Raw genomic sequence first — 21419 nt, 5'->3', positions numbered from 1 at the left:
AAACGGTCTGACAAGACAAAGCAGTTTAGCTTTATGGTTGACTGCGTTTCTCAATCTGTAACAAATATGTAGTCTAGCATCCAAGAAAGACAACATATTGACCTAATTGGAAAGAATGTTATTGGAATTAGGCTACCAGAATCGAGAAAAATCTCAGAATAGAGAAAAGATGCCTTCACCAAAGAGATGTATTCTCATAAAACCCATTTATTTATCACATGAATGCAGAGGAAGCAATTGCCTGCACGCCACTGTCACAATTACTTTACAACTATACAATGTTACAGACTTCATAGACAATGGATATTTACACATTTTCACTAGCTTTTAAGGGAATCTGCAAAGTTGTCTTTTGATAGTTTTGTGCATTTAAAGTAAACATGACTTTCACTTGATTAAATTCACCTTGACACCCATTCTGCAGTACAGCAGAGAGAATACTACCAAATAGTTGATAACATCTTTTTGGCCATCCATACCCAGAAAGGACTCAATAGTAGACTGAGATTAAAACTCTAAACACATATTCTCTATTTACACCAGAAGTACAGAAAATATCAGATTAAGGTATCCAGACTGGTACACAGATGGAGAAATGTCATAAACAAGACATGTCCATATAATACTCATGTCCCATGACTCCGTGAACAAAAAAACAAACTGATAAATCATACATAGCACAGACTGATTTCTTATAGCATGAGCTACATATATATGTAGCACTGTACAGCCCTGTCTGAAGTATATAGCATTGCATTTTGCATGGAGCATTTTGGCATGACTATTATAACTCATAAAAGTGTTGTTCTGCATATTAACATTGCAATATGCAACTCTACTATTATTTTAACAATGACAGTCAGACTAGACAGATTTAATGCAACCAGCTTTGCCAGGAAACATGATTAAAATAATAAGTACCAAAATCTTATCAGACAAAGGTAATATCAAACTATGTACACACCAACGACCATGACATGCATGAACTTTATAATCAACATGCTATTCAAGGGCAGGATATTCTCTATATACATTGTGCAGGCCACAGTTAGTAAGTAATGGTAAATGGAATGATTTAGACTTTGTACTGACCTCCATATGACCTAGCCAAGCCCGGTTTTGGCACATCTGGAAGTAGGTGAGATGATAGCTGAGCACCGTAAGGCTTGTCAGTGAAGCGCTAAAAACATTTGGCTGGGTTTGTGGCGAGAAGACAAACTGACAACCAGCATAAAAATTAAAGCCAAAATGATAAAATTAAAGAATGAGAATAAAATGGAGGGTCCTCTCTGTAATAAGAATACAGCACTTAGAGTACAAAGACACTACCTATACAGTGGACCAGGTCACGTTGTCAAGGATTAAAAATAGTCTGTGCTTTTCCCAGTCTTTTGATCCACACATTTGCGTGGAGATTAAAAGAATATAATGTCCTCCTTAGGAGTGCCGCTTCCTTTTTTGTGGCGTGACTGTGGGTCTTGGGATTGGGACTGACCGGCTTTCCTGTGCGTACTGGCAGCATGAGAGGGTTTCGAGTTGGACGGCTTGTCTGGACGCACAAAGGTCTCTGAAAGAGGAAAAGATTATTTTCCTAAGTGATTGGAGTCAGTGGAGTGAGATGCCTAATGTTCCACATTCACGTGATGGTTTTGGGACTTGTTTGGGACATGTTTTAAGACTCATCTGTTCATCTGATACATAATTAATTAATTAATTAATTAATTAATTAATTATCTTAGAGTTATGGTTTGTATGTTTATGGATTTTGTTTATATGACATCAACAGCTATATGGTATATGTTCACATTATTTTCATTGTTCATATTTGCTGTTATTATTACTATTATACTTAATGTAGGCTTTTCAAATAATCACGTTTTACTAATGTCGTGTTGATACTTGTAGGTGGCTTTGGACAAAAACATTAAATATAAACATAGGGCCCGTCAGTAGTTTGTAGCTCCTGTGGTGTCCAGGCTCGAGAGAAGGGCAGCTTCCAGTCTTACCTGGACGGAGATGGCGAGGACTGCTGGACCTCTTGGACTTCAGGCTGCCTCCCTCCTTCCCGGTCACTTTGATAGGTATAATCTGGGATACTTCAATGGAGGCTAATGGACAGAGAGGAGATGAGGGAAAAAAACACCGTTTTGACACACTAGCATATATAATACCAGCAATATGAATGTGAAGATGCGTGTATGTGATGTGTGTATAATGTATGTATTCATGTAATGTTATGTATTTACGTCACTCTGGGTAAAGGAATCTGCTTAAATGAATTAACGTGAATGCAAATAACATGCACATCTTCTTTACACTTAAGGATGGCAGCCAGTAGTGAGAATGAGACTCACCAGCGCTGTTGGCGCGGTGGTGGGACTTGCTCTTGCCACCCTTCTCCTTGCCCTTGATGAGGGCCAGCTTGGTGGGGATCTGCTGCTGGATGGGGCCGCCCTTGTGGGCCTGGTTGGTGGTGCTGATCAGGTGCATGGGCACCTCCGTCTTGGTGGTGGAGGGGCTGATGGTCGAGGGGCTGATGCTCTCGCGGCGCGGTGGCACCTCCGGGGGCTTCTCCAGCAAGCTGGAGGTGGCCTGGGACAGGCTGGGCCGCACGTGGGGCTTGCGGAAGAGGTCCTCTCCAGTGCTGGTCATCAGTGGCCAGTCGTCAGTGGTTGCATGGGAGAAAGACTGCAGAGGGGAGGGTTACACAATGTAAAACAACAGAGATGACAAAGCTATAATGTGGAAGATTTGGTTATGTTTTTACAATATGCTTACACCAAGCTGGAAAGTACTGACTGGTATGTTTAACTTCACAATGACCCCACAACTTTAATTGAATTTGAAGATGGATGATCCCAAAACTCATTACCTAGAAAAAATTACCTCTAAAAGTGGCTTATTGCTGTTTAGTTTTTAAATGTTAAATAATATTATTGGAGAAATTATCATCACAATGCTTAGTTAAAAATTGGAGCGTTAAGAATTGCTATTTGCACATGCATCAACATTGATATTTAGTAAGGCTGACGTAACAGTAGTCCAAACATCTTGTCTGAGAGTTTCGAATGGCACTAAAACCCTGCTGGTTTGGCCCCAGCTGATTCCCATGCGCGGGCGCCTCACCTGTGCGGCCTCGTAGCTGAAGTGTCCCGGGTTGGAGATGGTGTTGGACTTCTTCGCCTTCTCCAGCTTCTTGCGCTGCTGCTCCAGCTCCTCACGCTGCTTCTCCACGGTGCGCGTGGCTTCGCGCAGACGCTCCAGGTCCTGCTGATAGTCCTGCCGATGCCGCTGGAGTTCGTCCCTCTCGGCGGTCAGCTGCGCCTCCTGCCGCTCGCACTCCTCGCACCGCTGCCGCAGCTCAGCGTCGGCCGTCTCGGCCAGCAGCTGCTGCTGCCGGCGCTCGCGCTCCCAGCGTTCCTGCTCCTGCCGGTGCTGGTTCTGCAGCCGCTGGAAGTTGGCCTGTTCCTCGCGATGGCGCTCCAGGTTGCGCTGGCGCTCCTGCTCCAGGAGCATGTTGCCGCGTTGACGGCTGGCCCGATCGCCGCTGCCGGTGGCGCGCAGGAGCTCTGAGCTAGTGTCGTGCTCAGTGATGACTGCCTGGGGGGTGGGAGGTGGGATAACATCATGTCTGACTATGACAATCACTGTGACAGAGTTTTTTCAAAAAATAAAGGATCTGTTACACCCAAAACACGCCCAATGATGATATTACCAAAATACAACTTTATATATTTATGTATAACACATTAGGACAGTGAACAAAACCAGGAAAAATAAAATGAATGTCTAAAAACACAAAACTGAGAGTCACATACCTGTAGGCTGTAGAGTTTTTGGCTGAGTGCCATCAGCATCTCTGAGAACTAACAGAGGAGGAAAAAACAATCAGGATGAATGAAGAGGTAAGATCGATTTCAGTCACTTATGTTTAAGGAGTTCATATAAGCAATGTTCACCTCTGCCTTTGGGAATGGGGCTAAGTCCACACGGCCCACGCCAGCGGTGACCTCTTCGTCAGCCTGTACAGTGAAGATCGGTCAGAGTCAATAAGCGCTAGCTGCAGCCTCAGCCCTGCGTTTGCTGACATCAAGCTTTATTTGAGTTTTATCAGCATCAATGTGTGTCTTCAGGGTTAGCCAGGCTCCACTGTTTACATACAAGCTCAAAGTGAGGCAGAGTCCATAAAGAAAGCTGATATAAGCTACAGGAACGATAAGCATGGCAGCCTCAATGGTGTCTCTAATGTCAGCACGTAAGGGTCCACACCAGACTATGCGGACACAGTATTTGGACCAGATCTAAACACGGCACTGTCACCACCTCATTGACCGCCATCAGGGCTCTTCACTGGGCTCATAACTGCTCTGGGGACCTACCGACAGCTCCGTGCCCTCTGTGGGGTAGTGCTCCCTGACCAGGGGGTCAGAGCTGGGACGCTGGTTCCTCTCTCTGGGTCGGCCCTCTGCCCGCGGATCACCATCTACTACACCACACAGTCACACGTTAACCCTTAACATGCCAAACACGCATCCATAACTTGATTGGAGTTGGTTACAGTACTTTAAGTACCAATATAGATAGATAGATAGATACTTTATTGATCCCCAGGGGAAATTCAAGGTCTCAGCAGCATACATACAAGACAAACACATTCTTTAACAGCAGAAGAGTAATTAAAGTATATAATATAAAAACACAACTAAGCAGTAAGGACAGTGGAAGATAAAGAATATGCTAAATATACTAAAATACAAATTATACTAACACTTAATACAATATATAAAAATATACTAAAATACAAATAACAAAAGTACAAATTATACTAACACTTAAATCAATAAATATCACTAAATCAATTCTAAAAACAGTATCCACATAGTGGTGGATCAGATAAATCAGAGGCACTTGCAATGACTGAGGCAGGGACTGAGCCTGTGATTCTCTGTGCATAGTAAGGTATGGTAAGGTGCTCTAAGGTGCTCTGTGTGAATGAGTGTCATGGTGGTAGTGCAATGGTGATAGTGGTCATGGTGATGGTGCAAATGAGTAAGTCAACAGTGCAACAATGCAGAAATAAAGTAAAGTAAAGTCTATATATCTATATATTTAACTATTTAAGAAAATGTATAAGTGTGGCCACAGTTCGGCTGTGGCATGGAGGGGGGGGGGGTTATGCATATGTGCTAATGTGCTAATATAGCACGCAAACAGTGAGGCATAAAGACAGTGGTACAAGTGGCTAGTGGACAGACAGTACCAAACATGGAGGGGATGAAGAGGCAGACAGACTATGCAGAGAAGTCTTTCTCTCCTCTTCCCTTAAGTGAGGCATTGAACAGTTCAATGGCCCTGGGGACAAATGACTTTCTCAGTCTGTCAGTTGTGCAATATAAATATAATACTGGAAAATTACATGGAGATTAGAGTGGATATTTGTGTATGCCTAGATTTATCACACTAACTGAATAGAAAAGAATATATAACAATGTAAAACACACATTACCTATATTTAATATTAAATATAATTAATATATGTAATAATATTAATGTAAGTTAATATAACAATATCATATTAATATTACTCACTCCTCCTGAGGTGGTCGTAGCCCTGGAAGGTCTGAGTTCTCCTGGGTAACGCTGCCAGCTCTGGGCTCATTTCCGTGTCCGGTGCACTGTTCTGCTGCTCTCCTGTCACTAGCAGCCCCTGTAATGCCTCCACTGGGGAAACAGAAGATGGGAAGAGCCCTTCAGTAACCGCCGTAATGAGGTGATGAGGTTTTAACAAGCCTGGGCAGATTCATGGCCCACTTCTCAGACACACAATCACATTAAGATTTATTTACACTCTAGAAATTAGTTTTCATTGTATTTTTTCATTTAGACAGCAAGGTTTTCACTTGAATCATGTTTCAATTATAGAACAGCCATTTGTGTCAGTTAACTATCAAAGAACAGTTAGGAAATTACCTAATACATTGTACAAATCATTGTTGATAATGAATGACCACTGGAATCAGGCACTTAGATCTCATTGGCCAAGTCTCTCACCATCAGCTATTGCTCCTAAAAGCAGTTGCTCCCCCTGTTGGAGGTCTGGGGCAGTGCCACGCAGCAGCAGGCGGCGGTATGCTGTTGTGTCGTCCACACCTGCAACTGTCTCTGTTAGTGCTGCAAAGACCTGCAACTTCTCTTCAAGGAGCCGCACAATCTGGTTATCTCTCACGTATAGATGCTCTGTTCACAAAGATATACAATATATCAGTTTACAGATTCTTTTCAGCTGGCTGATGCATTCAGAACTATGCACTAGAGAGGAGATTTAAAAAATGCTCCTACAATCTACAATTTAGGCCAGAATAATTCAAAGCTGTTCTAGCATGTTGCAAAGACAAAATCCAGAACGGTACATTCTGAATGAGTGAAGCTTCCATCAGAATGCTATGGACGGTCTATTCCACCATCTTGAGTTATGTTACCTTGGAAGTCTCTTAGCCTCGCTGCAATGGCCTCATCCTGCTCACTAACCAGCTCCTCATCTACATCCTCTGGGCAGCTGGAACACAACAAAAAAGAACATTTCAGAGGGTGCACTAAATGAACTCCTGTTACATTCAGTCATTTAAGCTGACACATAACTCAATATGCCACCCAACTCTCAGTACAGGCCAAAGTTATCTTTTGTCTCGTCCACTACTGAAACGCCCTTCAAATGGACCTCCTGGCTTGCATGGTGAAACCTTCTGGTTTACCCAGAACATGGCCAAAACCAGCCAGAAAGGGCATGTTAGCCCCCCTGGTCATCTATTCCCACCCACACTAAATTCAAGGCACTAATGCTTACTTACAAAATGATTTCTGGGTCTGCACCCACTTCCTCGAATGCCCTCATAAAGGCTTATACCACCCCTTGGCCACTGCGTTCCTCCATGGAATGATGCCAGGCTCTGTCGTCCATACACACACGGCCATATAGACTATTCTTGTTTGTGGCTCCCTGATGCTGGAATTAGCTACCAATTGCTACCAGGGCTGGGCCACTCCTCTCCATCAAGAAACTGCAGTATGTTTAATCGTAGCCCCTACATCATGATGATGTGCATTGTGCAGCTAGATTATCGCCAATTCATCACCTTATTAACAGGAGGCATTCCTAAAATTTTAATATTGCCCTGGCCAGACTGCGAGATTATAGCAGGGGTCTCAAACTCCCGGCCCAATTCCGGCCCGCTACCTAATGTCAAAACAATAATGTATGGCCCTTATGGCCCTTGAGGGTATTTTTAATTGCTACAAACAACAGTGGTTAAAATAGACGATAGATCCAACTACGGTGACAAATCCCATTTTTTGTGGGCAGCCGTGGCCTACTGGTTAGCGTTTCGGACTTGTAACCGGAGGGTTGCCGGTTCAAACCCCGACCAGTTGGCACCAGCGCCGCTGTTGTTGCAGGCAGCTCACTGCGCATTGTGTGCTTTACCTCACTGTGTGTTCACTGTGTGCTGAGTGTGTTTCACTAATTCACGGATTGGGATAAATGCAGAGACCAAATTTCCCTCACAGGATCAAAAGAGTATATATACTTACTTATACTTTTATACTCTCCTCCACTAGTTGTTAGACATCCAGAGCTTTGATTCAAGCCCAAATTCGCTGCACAAAGTTTTCAGGAAATACTTGTATTACACGCGAGAAACACAAAGACGTGCATTTGTTTGTAATGATGCGGAAGCGATGCAGGTCATAATTTTGCACAAATTGAAGCAGAAATAGGCCGACACCAAATGTTGAAAAAACTTTCACGTGTGATGAAGTCTTTGGTAGGCTATGTTATTCACCTATTCTGATTCTCAAGGAGAATATCTGCCTTTTGGAGATTATGAGAATACGACGGTGTCCACTAAGCATACCATGCTTATTTCGACCCTCTGCCCAACATAGCTGGCAGTGGTAATCGTGATGATAGTGTCCGTAATGGACGTGGTACAGACAGCAGGGGTAGTAAAAATAGGGCTCTGAAGAACTACAAAGTCACCCACGATAGGAACTGATTTGACGAGGCTACTTTATTGTAGGCCTATAATAACGGTTTGTGGTTATAGGCTAGTAATAGTTTACTATTGTTGGTTTACATCTTAGGCCTACTGTTTTCCTGTTAATTTGTTTTATGGGTAATATGACAAAAAACAAAGTAAACCTGCTCAAATACAGTATGTTCAACATCCAGTATTTACTGAAAGGTGGATAATTTGAGGTGCTTACCATCAAGTGGCAAATTAGATGGGTACATTTACCCCCTTCATAAACTTTTGTTTATACTCAAAGATTTTTATATTTACAGTAAGACTTTATCTCTGACCACTTTCAAACCTTTTGAAATTTTGAAAGTTATGAGAGGAAAATATTTTTATTTGGTGTGAAACACAAACATACCTGTTTTTATGCTTTTTGTTTGTTTTTATAATACAGCTCATTTGAGTTTGAGACCCCTGGATTAAAGGCTCAGGAAACCATTTCCGGTATATTGACTTAATTCGCTGATTAGAGCTCTTCTCAAGGCAACATTCCTGTATTATAAATTCTTTACTGTAATATTTTGATCTGCTGGATTTTTGCTGTAAACTGTAATCATCAAGATTAGAATAGTTATGATTAAAACAAATGGCTTGAAATAATTCACTTTGGGTATAATGAATCTAGATTATATGAAAAGTTTCACTTTTTGAAATAAATTAAGGGGGAAAATGAAAATTTTCCATGATATTCACATTTTTTTGAAGATGCCCCTGTAGATCTGATATACCGGTAAGTATGAGCGCTCCTGGGGCACCTTGCTATTGTTATAGTGATGTGTTCTACCAGCATTCACAGCATGAACTGTTTAATACATCTGTCCACATTGGACTCACCTGGCAATGGCCTCCCCGATGTGGTTCATCCAGGTGTCCCGCTCTTCTCTGGACCCTGTGAAGACCTCACACATCTCAGGCAAGTCTGACGAGGCGCAGATCAGAAACATGGCCTTCTCATCCAGTGCCACATTACGCACGATCAGCTTCTGGAGGGGCATCACGGACGACTTGTTGTCCTGAGGTCAGGGAAGACAAACCAGGGTTGAACCGGTTGGCGGCATTCCAAAAATGCAAGTCTTTTACCCACCACTTTACATTTAACACTTCAATGCTCATGAGCGCCCACTAACCACGGAGAAAAAAACATATTTCTGGTCTTTCTCCTGCAATAATATCAGCACATCTGAGAGTAACACAGTGAGGACATCTGAAAAACACACAAAAACACAGTTAGAGAAAAGAAAAAAAACTCATCCTAATGGCATTTGTTCCTATATATTGTCTCCCACACTTAATATCCCAGGCGTGCCACCTTTCAGCCGCCCGGAGGAGGTCCTGCAGTTGACGGTGCCCTCATGCAGCAGCTTGCGGTCCCCACGCAGGAGATCCTCTCTGCGGAACTCGCGGCCGTCCCCCATCCTGCCCAGCGACTTGGGATCCATCCTGCCAGCGATGTCCCGCAGTCGCTGGGCCTTCTCATACTCGTTAACCAGGCCGTCCACCTGCATGATGGTGCCCTTGATGAGGCCCAGCGCCCGCACCAGCTCCTCATGCTCCTCCGTGCCAGCTGGGGACAGAGCGGTCAGAGGGTGTGTAGTGAATAGGAGGTACGACATGGGGGTACGACATGGGGGTACGACATGGGGGTATGACATTGTCAGCATCAGTAATGAAGAGATTGTAATCTACATCAGTAATGAAGAGATTGTAATCTACATCAGTAATGAAGAGTTTGTAATCTACATCAGTAATGAAGAGTTTGGTTACCCTCAGTGTTCTTGATGATACGCTCCACCAGTACAGGGTATTTGGTGATGCGCTGTGTGACCAGAAGAATACACGCAGGCACCTCTAATCGCCGCACAATGGTCAGCTGACTGATTTTCTACAATATGGATAGACATAGTAACAATCATTGATATATCTAGTTATCATTTTTCTTTGGGAAAAAAAGCTCTACAATGCTCTGCTATGAATGAATAAACGATGAAAGAACATTGAAATCGATTGGATTAATACCCGCATCATGTACTGCAATTTCTTGTTGCTTTGGACTTGCTCTCTGTAGTAGCCGACAGCATCATTGTGATGACTGCAGAAACCTCCATAGTTCTCCTTCATCAATACTCCCATCTCCCCTGAAAACTTCACAGGAGATAATTGCCACGTTGACTGTCAGTCACAACACCACTTCTTGACAAGCTGAAGTGTTTAATGAAGCATGTTAAATTTAGACATTCGAGCAATTTACACTGTCACATTTAACACATTCTACTTCCTTAAGTAAAATGTTTTAAGTTTAGAAAACGCTTTCCAGTGAAAGAATGTTTGACGTTTGTTTGAGTGCTGGGAAAGGAAAACCCCACAGCTTAAATCCACATAGCTGTGGTCCTAAGAGAATGACATCATTATCATGCCTCTCATTCCTGGATCCACCCAAAGGTGCTGCTGGTGTGCTGGTAGGGGCAGGCAGACGCTGATTTGACTACTAACCTGTGAGCAGAGGATGTCTCCCAGGCGCTGGATGCAGTAGTTGTTCTCGCTGCCTGGTTCCTGAGACTGCAGCCGGCGCTCTTTGAGGCAGCGCAGGAAGTGCTGGTGGATCTCCAGCAGACTGTCCACCGGGGGCAGCAGCCGCTGGAGCCGGGCCTCGTCCAGCACGCTGCGCATCTCCCGCGAAAACACGCCCAGCATGATCTTCAGCGTCCGCACGTAGTTTATCTCCGTCTGGATCAGCTCTGAAACCAGATCACCGTCATTACTGTATCTCAACACAAATAGAATGATATTTACTAGGACCCTTTTAGCAGTGCTGAAAGTAAAAAAAAAAAAAAAAAAAAAAAAAAAAAAAAAAAAACACCTCTGTAATTAGTCATTTACATTTACAATTATTCATTTGGCAGATGCATATATCCAAACGACTTACAGTAATGGAATAACATTTAAGCTACAGAGCTACAACTACAGCAATATAATAACATGTATGCTACAGCATATATAATAACATGTATGCTATTTAACTAAGCTGTTATTTAAGCATTTTAAGATTTAAACTTTTAAACTACAGAGGTATAGCCACTAGGGATGGGCATTCGATTAAATTTTCTTAGTCGATCGCCGGGAGAATTAACGATCGAATATCGATTAATCATTCATATTTTTAATATTAAAATTCATTATTTATTTCACTTTTATAAATTAAAAATGCAATGGAAATACAAAAATACATCGTGTTTTTCCTAAATGCCATCTTTATTACAAGAAGAACAACTTGTGGCAGTTAAACTGGACGTTTGGTATAGGCTAAACTTGAAGATCTAGCCCAGGGGTGTCAAACTCAAATTCACAGGGGGCCAAAATTAAGAACTGGGAGTATGTCGTGGGCCAAGCTCAACATTTATTGAATAACCGATGTTTTTATTGAATTAAAACTGTATACACACAAGAAAAAAATAGAATGCAGGCATTTCTGAATATAGCCTAATAGAAAAAATATATTGAATATCTGAATAGAAAAAATATATTGGCCTATTTTTTGCAGGTGAACTATAAAAATTGTAAATAACATTTAACAATTATCAAAATTGTAATTGTAACTATTAACAGTTAACAAACTCTCCCTCTGAGAATGGCCGTGCTGTTTGCACGATATCCTGTGCAACAGTAAAACTCGCTTTTACAGCAGCATCACTTTGTGACTTGGCTTGGGTAAACATAGTCTGCCTTGAAAGCAGACTTGCTTTCAATTCTCCCACCTTCTGTAGCTTAAGCTTCGCATCCAGATCTTTGTATTTGTCTTCATGTTTAGTTTCGTAGTGCCGTTTTATGTTGTACTCTTTAGTGACAGCTACGGTGAATCCACATACCAAGCAAACGGGTTGGTCCTTGAATAATATGAACATATAATCATTTTCCCACCCATCTCTCCATTTTCGTTGATAGTTTGTCTGGTTGCATGGATACGTGTTTTGTTTATGAACAGAAAAGGCAGCATTAACGATGCAACGCATTTTGGGATTTGAAGTGTTATGCCTAGGTCAGGTGTTCCCAAACTTTTCCACGACAAGGCCCCCCAAATACCACTAGGTTCTGGCCAAGGACCCCCTTGATGTGACCCCCCCTATTAAACCCATCGACAATACTACGGCAAATGTAAAAATACATTAAGCTAATCCTAATAATTCATTATCATGTCATTGTCATTGTCATCAGTCATTATCATGGGAAATATAATGTTCAGATATGCCTCACATTATTATAATGGCATTGTATAACAACCCTCATAGTAATAGGTATATTTTAAATTTTCCAAATGTATTTATTTTTTGCTTTTATTTTTCTTTCCAACTTGCTGAGGCCCCCCTGGCACCCCCTCGCGGCCCCCACTTTGAAAACCACTGGCCTATGTTACATCATTTGAGTCGTGGCCATGTTGTAGGCTACTTATACACGGCATCGCAGTGTTTGCAGTGAGTCATTATTTTTTCAAAATGGTCGCACGCCACACTTCGCGTGACCTTTTCATGATTAGGCCTACTTTTGAAATCAAAACGGAAACTCGCAGGTAACTGACTATGCCGTCAAATATTGCCCCCGGGTGGTAAAATGTTTAATTGCTGCCATACAGTGAAATTAATTTCATTGCTTCAAGACTCATAGCCTACTACGCAACGCAACCTGCATTCGTTTAATCAATAACAAATTAACGTGATCGATGAAATTCTTAATAATCAATTATCGATCGTCGATTAATCATGCCCATCCCTAATAGCCACATCATTAGAATAACGATTAAACTAGAGTGCAGAGTAGTCTATAGCTAGAAATTACCACTGCATCTGTCAACTAGTAGTAGAGGATAGGAGTGATTACATATTTATCAATGTTCTGCTTTTATATCTTTCATACTGTATTGCCCATGTGTCTTCTATACTTCAGACAGTTTGTAAGACGTCTATGTAAACCCAGCTAAGTGCGTCTCTGAGAAACAAGCAGTTGAGAACAGTGTGTAAGGCTTCATCAGTCAGCAGTGGGAGTCTTGATGATGACACATGACACTCATGAGAGAGACATCTACGTCACTATGGCAGCTGCTGAGCGAGTAAGAAGAAAGGTAGTCTATTTGTTTTATCATCAAAGATTATAAATAAAAGCCCAAGAGGAATACACAGAGAGAACTTTTATAACCAGGAAACAAAACTAAAATAAAATTGTGAAATTACAACAATCTGGAAAATGAACGTAACTTTTTATGTAACTTATAACTGCTTATTAGTACAATAAACAACATGAACAAAGATCTAACACAGATGTAACACTTGTACTGGTATCATTGTACTTCAAACAATACTGAGTGGAGAACAGGACCCTTTATAGACTCACCATAAATGACCTCTTGTCTCTTGATGGCCTCCTTCTGTAGCTGCTTCATGTACTGCTGGTCTACACTCAGACCCCAGGTCTCCACCTCGAAGCCCTGCACATCCGCCTCCAGACTTGCCCGCAAGTCAGTGTAGTGGGGATCTACTAATAACATCCATCATAACCAACACACACACACACACACACACACACACACACACACACACACACAGTTTACATACCCTGTACATACACATGCTAAAGTTGACTAAAAAGAGGAATAAAAAAGCTTTGGGAAATTGATCTCAATGCCTTAATAAAAACAAAATGAGGAAAATCAATATTCTTTGTGAATAATGTATCGTAAATAAATACATGTTCTTCCTTAGAATACAGAAAATAGAATGGGGTGGCGGTGGTAGTGTAGTGGTTAAGGAGCTGGGCTAGCGTGCAGTAGCCTGAAAGTTGTCGGTTCAATTCCTGGCTTCCACCGTTGTGTCCTTGAGCAAGGCACTTAACCCCAAATTGCTTCGGAGACAATGTGATCCCTTGTAATATAGCTGACATAAGTCACATTGGTCAAAAAGTGTCTGCTAAATGTAATGTAATGTAAACAATACAGAGGGCATAAGTATACTTACCCCTGTTAAATTCCCATAGAGGCAGGCAGATTTTTATTGTTAAATGTCAGTTATTTCATGGATCCAGGATACTATGCATCCTGATAAAGTTCCCTTGGCCTTTGGAATTAAAATAGCCCCACACATCACATACCCTTCACCATATCTAACGACTGGCATGGGGTACTTTCCATAAGATCATATCTCAATGCAAATCAAACCAGCTATTAGGCTAACTGAAATAAAACTATGCCAATCTCCAGGTATGGTAAAGGGTATGTGATATGTTATTCCTCTTTTTAGTCTTTACTTTGAGCATGTGCACAGTATGTACAAGGTATGTAAAGTATGAGCACAACTGCATAAATAAATACACTAATATTATTACTTTATGCTGATGCATGTAATTTGTTTGCTTCTGATTCCCAATGGGTCCCTGACTATGGGCTGGGTTCTGCATAAGCCAATGAGTCCCTGACTATGAGCTGGGTTCTGCACAAGCTAATGGGTCCCTGACTAAGGGCTGAGTTCTGCACAAGGTTCTTCCTGTTAGAAGGGAGTTGTTCTTTGGTACTTACTCCAGGGGGTTCAGGCTCTGGGTTCTGTCAAATACCTTGAGACAATTTCACTTCTTACAGTTGCCACTTAAATGAAAACAAATATATTGCCTGCCATTGACAGGCATCATTATAAAGGGAGAGCCCACCTTCAATGTTGATGGGCTCTATTTGGGATGAGATGAAGGATTCCTCCAGCCTCAGTTTGATTGCGTCTATCTCATCCATCGTTCTCAGCTGGAGGACTAATCTGCACAGAAGAGTGTAGAGCAGAAAGGGCTGAAGATGACCGACTCTGTTATCAAAATAGTGTTTGCATTACCTTTATACAGAAAAATAAACTGATAGCCTACATGTCTTCAACACAGACAGATGTGTCCTTTTGAGCTACTTCACTGGAAGTACACAGACAGACTTGTGAGACCCACCAGAATCAGATATATGGTGTAATCCATTTGTCAAATGAGCTCGTCTTTCTAGTAGTAAGTAGTCTGAAAAAATGGAAGTTGCGCAAAATGATGTGACGGCACACCCCCCCTAAACTCGTCTGAAGAGAAGCGATCTCATACATTACAAGTCAAGGGACCCCCAGTTCACGGCGAGTTCTTACAACAAGTAAGTTACATCTTTTCACAAATTACAAGTTGTCACAGTTAGCATGTACAAATGGAACGCACAAATAAGTAAGTATGTATGTAAGTATATATACTCTTTTGATCCCGTGAGGGAAATTTGGTCTCTGCATTTATCCCAATCCATGAATTAGTGAAACACACAGTGAGGTGAAGCACACACTAATCCCGGCGCAGTGAGCTGCCTGCAACAACAGCGGCGCTCGGGGAGCAGTGAGGGGTTAGGTGCCTTGCTCAAGGGCACTTCAGCCATGCTACTGGTCGGGGTTCGAACCGGCAACCCTCCGGTTCCAAAGCACTAACCAGTAGGCCACGGCTGCCCCCTGAAAGCAAATAGCACCCTCACCCCACTGCCCTACAGCCACTGAGGGAGTCTCACCTCTGAAGCTCTGGAGGTGTGGCTGATGCAGCAGAGGCTCAGGGGCCGGGCACAGGCATCCTGCTGCTCCTGTCTGGATGGGGGGTAGGGACGTGTGGGGGCCGACGCTGCGGGTCTGGGATAGCCCCGTGTCAGAGCTGTGGATCAAGCAGAAAGGATAAGGGTCAAAGAGGGGTCATCTTAAGGCCGTAAAAAGATCCTTCTCCAATCAAAAGCGAAAAGAATGTGGCTTAGATAAACAGAAAGGACAAGATAAGTGTGAAGTCTTTGGGAACAAACTAACTGGAGGGATGCCGGTAACATAAAAGCCGATGGTAATTCACCTGACAAATTTCACTGGCTACATATTAACAAGGCTTTATGGTTTAGTGCTTACGTTTAAAAAGTGAGCAGAAAGCAAATCAATTGTATGGTTGTAGTGGGACAGTTCACACAAGGTACACAAGTAGTGTACAAGTAGAAGAAATGTTGGTCTAAAACCATCTATCTACACGTGTAAGGCATAACAAACACCAACAACACACTCTAGCAACACACAGTTTGTCAACTGCTGTCTTTTAGTGATAAATGTGTGCAGTGAAAGCTGTTCTTACATTTTGTGACCTTGTTCAATACTACACTGTGCAAGTCAATACAGCTGGCGGGAATGTGTTTTTGTTTATCTTTCATTCACATGATCACATACCATAAGAATAAATGAAACCAAGATTCGTTGTCTATAAAACACCATAAAAACCGGATCATTCCTGTACATGGCTGCTTTAACACAACAACAAAATAAAATGTGGCAAATGGTAAGTGTAAGGACAAGCCTTCCAAGTCAGTCAGACCTGCTTGAGCACAGGATGAAGGGAAGAAGAGGAAGCGATCAAAAGAAATGTTCTGAAAAAACACCTTAACCACCACCTTAACCACCACCTTAAACTGTATGTCAACAGTCCCAGTGTGACAAATCCTGTTTGTTTTGCTGCATCAGATCATGCCACTTCCTTTAACTACGCATCTACCCAAATCTGAAATTGTGTAAATGGAGATCATGCATTACATTGCGCATCCACAAATGTCCTAATCTTATGTCCAATTCCAATGTACTGGTACACTCACAGTCATAATCAGCGCAGGCGGACATTCCCACTGTTAATAAATATTATTTAGATAGACTAAATAAATCATTTACATAAATATTTAATAAATTGAACATTTCTATTTCTTTACTTGGGCAATCTGTGAGGTTGTGGTGAGGCTGATTGAACAACAACAACTGCTTCTTTTTTTACTTAAACAGACCTTTCTATTCAGCAAAGGACACTGGATAAAGTGTCAATAAAATAAAGAAAATAATCTGATGACAACAATACACACAGTGACGAAGGCCGCAAGGCCGAAGCGATTTTGGAGTGCGACCATTTTGATTTTTTTGAGTTTCTAAACAGTTTGTTGGATCACGCACCCACTGAGAACAAACGGGAGAGCGTGGTGTTTGGAAGGAGTTTAACAACAATTATATAGTAATTAACTTAAGACCAGAATCATATAATAAGATGGCAGTATTGTTGAAGGGCTCTGCTGAAAAGCAAACCAGAAAAAAACTGGTTTGAAGAGTTGCTGGGATCATCTGACCATGGTGCAAGAAGTGCAGGCACAGTACTTATGGGAAAGCCAGAGCCAAACCCTTAATAACGCTTAGACCAACAACACTTAAAGCTCCGTCAGCAACAGCAAAAGATCTGGAAGGATGGACAGTGAGCAGATCCGTCCCAGAAGAATGTGAAGCGCGAGTGGGAGAACGGGATTGAAGTAGGCAGGACAGATAGATTAGGAAAGGAGGTGGGGGTGGACGCTTACTTGGGAACCCGGAGGAGCGCTCTTTACTGACCACAAAGACAGACAGGGAGAGGCCATGCTTATTCATTAGACAAGAGTTTGCTGTTGACAAACCCATGTGAGAGCAGCAGTGTGAGGCCATAGCTAACACTGAGTGCAGAGGAAGCAGAGAGCAAAAAACTACTGACCGATTTCAGGGGAACATTGAGGAGGAGAGCCTTGGTGTGAGTTAGGGAGCCGCTTCAAACAGAAGCGACAATTTAAAACCTAGATCTGCATGAGGGAGGAAACAGGCCAATAGGCTATCAGACCCACACAAAGTGTTAAGTGATCCTATCCAAGATAAGAGACAGTGGACATCAGTCGACTCAATCGACTCTTTCAGCCGTCTGTACAGAGCAGAAGTTGAAAATGAGCTCAACACCAGAGGACGTCACAAGTAGTCTCAACACTGCAGACAGTAACCACCTCAAATTCCTCTGATGTATCAGGAAACTACAAATGATCTGACTGAGCATATCACAGAGGAAATACCCCAGGCAAGCTTATAAGTAGAAGGGAAGGTGATTAGCTGCCATGCACTGGAGGTTTGCTCTACAAAACTACCTCATTCATATGCACCAGTATTCACAGTCCAGGGGAGCTGGCTACACAAGTCACGCCTGTGAGGATGTGTGCGTACAAGTGCTGTGCTCACCACAAACTATGATAGTAATTATTTTTCATTTATACAGTTGCATATTTCTCAAACCCATATTAAAAAATAAAACACTACACGACTACAAACACCAGCACAACTACAAACATCAGACGTACAGAGAGCTACTGTTAGCTAGCCAACTTGTTAACTGCTACGTATATTTGGCCAATTTGTGCAGTAATGTTGTGCTGTGGTTCTGATATTGTTATTCATGCTAGCAATTAACAATTCCAGTGGAAAATCACTGTTTAACTAAGTAGCTTTCAATTCACATTTTAATACAGACAAAGAAATATGACTTCTGACTGAAAGAAAATCTACTCTGCACACCGGTCCACATCTACACGAATGACTAATCACAAGCGTGCTTCAACTTATCTATTGGTTTTGGGTAGAACAAACACAAAGACTGTAAACAAAGGCAGCGCAGGTCTTGCTTAACCATTTCAGTCTTGTGTCACATTAAGGCAGTGTATCTGTCAAACAAACACAGTCACTCTGCTCACAGTGTGTCAGCATGTGTGTGTGTGTGTGTGTGTGTTCCATCTTAACACTATTCCCTGACTTTGTTTTGCAGCAGTAGTGGGTAGGCATATTCCCTGACTGGTTTTCCTGTTCCACCTGTGTGCAGAAAGACTGTCAGCAGCGGTTCCACCCAACCCCCATCCCCCTCAAGGGCCACACTGGGCAGGGCAGGAAGCCAACCCAAGACTGGGGCAGGTGCACGTCTCCTATCTACTGCACTCCTCCTAAACAGGAAAAGCAGGCTGGCCAGGTATGCTGTATTATGACAGATGGAAGTGATGCCTGTGACCTACCATATGCTCCTTCACTCACTTTCCCTACAAAAGTGTTTGTGTTCATTTCCCAATGACATGCTCTGATACCACTACAGGGCAACATTACTGAATAAACATGAATTTTATGTTTATTTTTGGTAGGAAATTGCATCCTGTTACTATATGTTATTATATAGCCTATTATATTTATGTTACTATTTATATTCATTTTTATAACAGCTAGAGTGCAAATTACGAAATATAAAACCTGTCAAATTCAGTGCTCTGAGGTAATTATGTACCGAATTTTCCGGACTATAAAGTCGCACCGGAGTATAAGTCGCACCAGTCAAAAAATGTGTCATGAAGAGGGAAAAAAATAAAAATAAATATATATATGTTGCACCTGAGTCGCAGGACCAGCCAAACTATGAAAAAAAGTGCGACTTATAGTTCGGAAAATACGGTACTCTTAGGTGTTCATATACTCCATGGGGGTTATTTATATGGCAGATATACTGCCTTCTTAACTAAAGGCATCTACTCACATGTGTATTGATCTACAAATACACTAAGACAAAAAGTGGTTTTGCAAGACATCCTACAGGGAAATGTCAGTGTGTATGGTGATCATGTTTCACATAGGGGAAAACAGCATAGACAAAGCACAAATGATGAATCTACTGTATGTTCCTCAACAGTGATTTACAACAGCATGTCAAAGCGCATGTTTCATGGCTCTCCTCCATCAACCTCTGCGGGGGCCTCATTGCACTGTTTGTCTTCCAAGTCAAAAGCATCCCCCCTTCCCTCCAGATACTTGCCATGCACAGAGGAACACTGTATACATTAAAGACAGACAGATTTCCTGTTTCCTAGGCTCCACGCTGGGGCAGGGGGGATCCCGGTGGTGCAGGCCTAATCCCCGGAGACGGACTGAACTCTAATGCTCCCTGAGCAGAGCCTCCAGTGGGCCCAATTATCACCATGTGACCAGACTGCAGAGGACCAGCCAGGCCAGAGGTATGGTTCTTACACACACACACACACACACACACACACACACACACACACACCACATAACTGAGAGAAATCTCAGCTTCAGCTACTGTAGATGAGGGAAGAGGTGGATGATGGCACACACACATTCACATTTGGTGTGGTAATGCACGTTCTCACAACCCAGCAGCACCAGGATAAACAAAGTGCAAGTTAATTATCAATTCAGGATACTCAAACCAAGGTCGTGTTATTTCGACTGGGGACAGACCTGGCTACAGTGTCTATTGGGGTGAAAATACCAGGTAAAGTGAAAACATCCCTAAAGCCAATATTACAGACCATGACATCAGCGAAACCTGCATGCCATCTACACGAGAAACCTCTTTCATGAGCGGGGAATGAATGGAATGCTAAGGTGAAAAGTAGCCCACTGACAACACGCTGACCTCCATTCTCTGCGATTTAAGGAGTGACACTGACAGTCCACCATAAACAAATGTAGGCTACAGATTGTTTTAATTTAAAGCTCATTTACCATTTAAAAATGGTTGCGTAGAATTGATAACAGGCCCAACTAAAGTTTGGAATGTCAAAAACAACAAAACAAAAACAAATACCGACGTCAAATTACACGAAGTTATGTCAAAACAAAGATGAACCCGTCTACTTTACAAAAATAAAGTCAAATCTAGACTAGTCTTAACGACAAAGTAGGCTAAACAAACTAGAAAATCACTCCCCGATCCACCAACAACAGAAAACACAGACAAAGGCTTGATATCAAAATCGAAGGAAGCATCCCTACTTCGGAAAAATAGCAAGGTGGTTGATAGAATGGCTACTAATAACGAGGAGTAGGCTAAGGATAGGCTAGGCTATATGTAAATCGTGCTTTTGTAAGATCTGCGACAACTTCAATAAGAAAACGAAACAACTTTCCAGAAAAGCGCTGAAAGTTCCAAGTCTCGTATTAATGTATCTTACCATCTTTGGAATTTCCATCGTTGATCAGCGACGACCGTAAACAAATATTTTTCAAAATGTCAGTCTCAGTTGTGAGGTTTGTCGTGAACAGATTAGATTGATATTGTGCGCTGAAGTAACAAGTGCACAGCACTGTGGGAAAAAGCTCCCACACTGCGGAATTATTCAGATGAGCCCGTTCCCTTTCCTCACAAGGCATCATGGGAAAACAATTCACCATGCAGCGTTACAATCACATTCCACAAGTCCGTAAGACTTGTAGCTCGCTAGTTTTATTTAAAAAGACATTGGTTCCAACGTGGACTCGAATTATGAGCCATCATTCCTCCCGATTCCGTATTCATCCGATTAAATGATTATGAAGACCAAAATAAGAGATTTTCCCCCAAACAAATGACCTGCCGTGATGTCATTCTGTACCACTCACATTCTGTACCACTCACTGCCCTTAATTAGGCTACCAGAGCCCTTATTAGACATTCTCTGAGGCTACTCAAATAAATAATAAT

The 21419-nt window shown here is 42.2% G+C and overlaps 1 protein-coding gene across 3 annotated transcripts; it reads right to left on the bottom strand.

Annotated features, from left to right (window-relative positions):
• Positions 1–187: 187 nt before the first annotated feature.
• On the bottom strand, positions 188–21410 carry arhgef18a (rho/rac guanine nucleotide exchange factor (GEF) 18a). 3 transcript variants are annotated; one of them, XM_042090311.1, is made up of 20 exons: positions 20911–21410; positions 15622–15758; positions 14760–14860; positions 13455–13598; positions 10566–10810; positions 10092–10217; positions 9840–9957; positions 9385–9639; positions 9203–9279; positions 8910–9088; positions 6480–6556; positions 6052–6237; positions 5590–5721; positions 4380–4483; positions 3960–4022; positions 3819–3866; positions 3127–3600; positions 2355–2688; positions 2007–2108; positions 188–1567 (listed from the first exon to the last, which is right to left on the bottom strand). In XM_042090311.1, the coding sequence occupies exons 3-20, from the start codon at positions 14836–14838 to the stop codon at positions 1416–1418; spliced, it is 2895 nt and encodes a 964-aa protein (XP_041946245.1). In that variant the 5' UTR covers positions 14839–14860; positions 15622–15758; positions 20911–21410; the 3' UTR covers positions 188–1415. The 3 variants fall into 3 exon arrangements, with proteins under 3 accessions (XP_041946245.1, XP_041946230.1, XP_041946237.1); XM_042090296.1 differs by having other exon boundaries at positions 4380–4486; positions 20911–21408; XM_042090303.1 differs by having other exon boundaries at positions 4380–4486; positions 13455–13595; positions 20911–21408.
• Between the last annotated feature and the right edge of the window lie 9 nt (positions 21411–21419).

Source organism: Alosa sapidissima, chromosome 1, assembly GCF_018492685.1.
Source record: "Alosa sapidissima isolate fAloSap1 chromosome 1, fAloSap1.pri, whole genome shotgun sequence".
Lineage (NCBI taxonomy): Eukaryota > Metazoa > Chordata > Actinopteri > Clupeiformes > Clupeidae > Alosa > Alosa sapidissima.
This window is presented reverse-complemented; position numbering and strand designations above follow the sequence as displayed.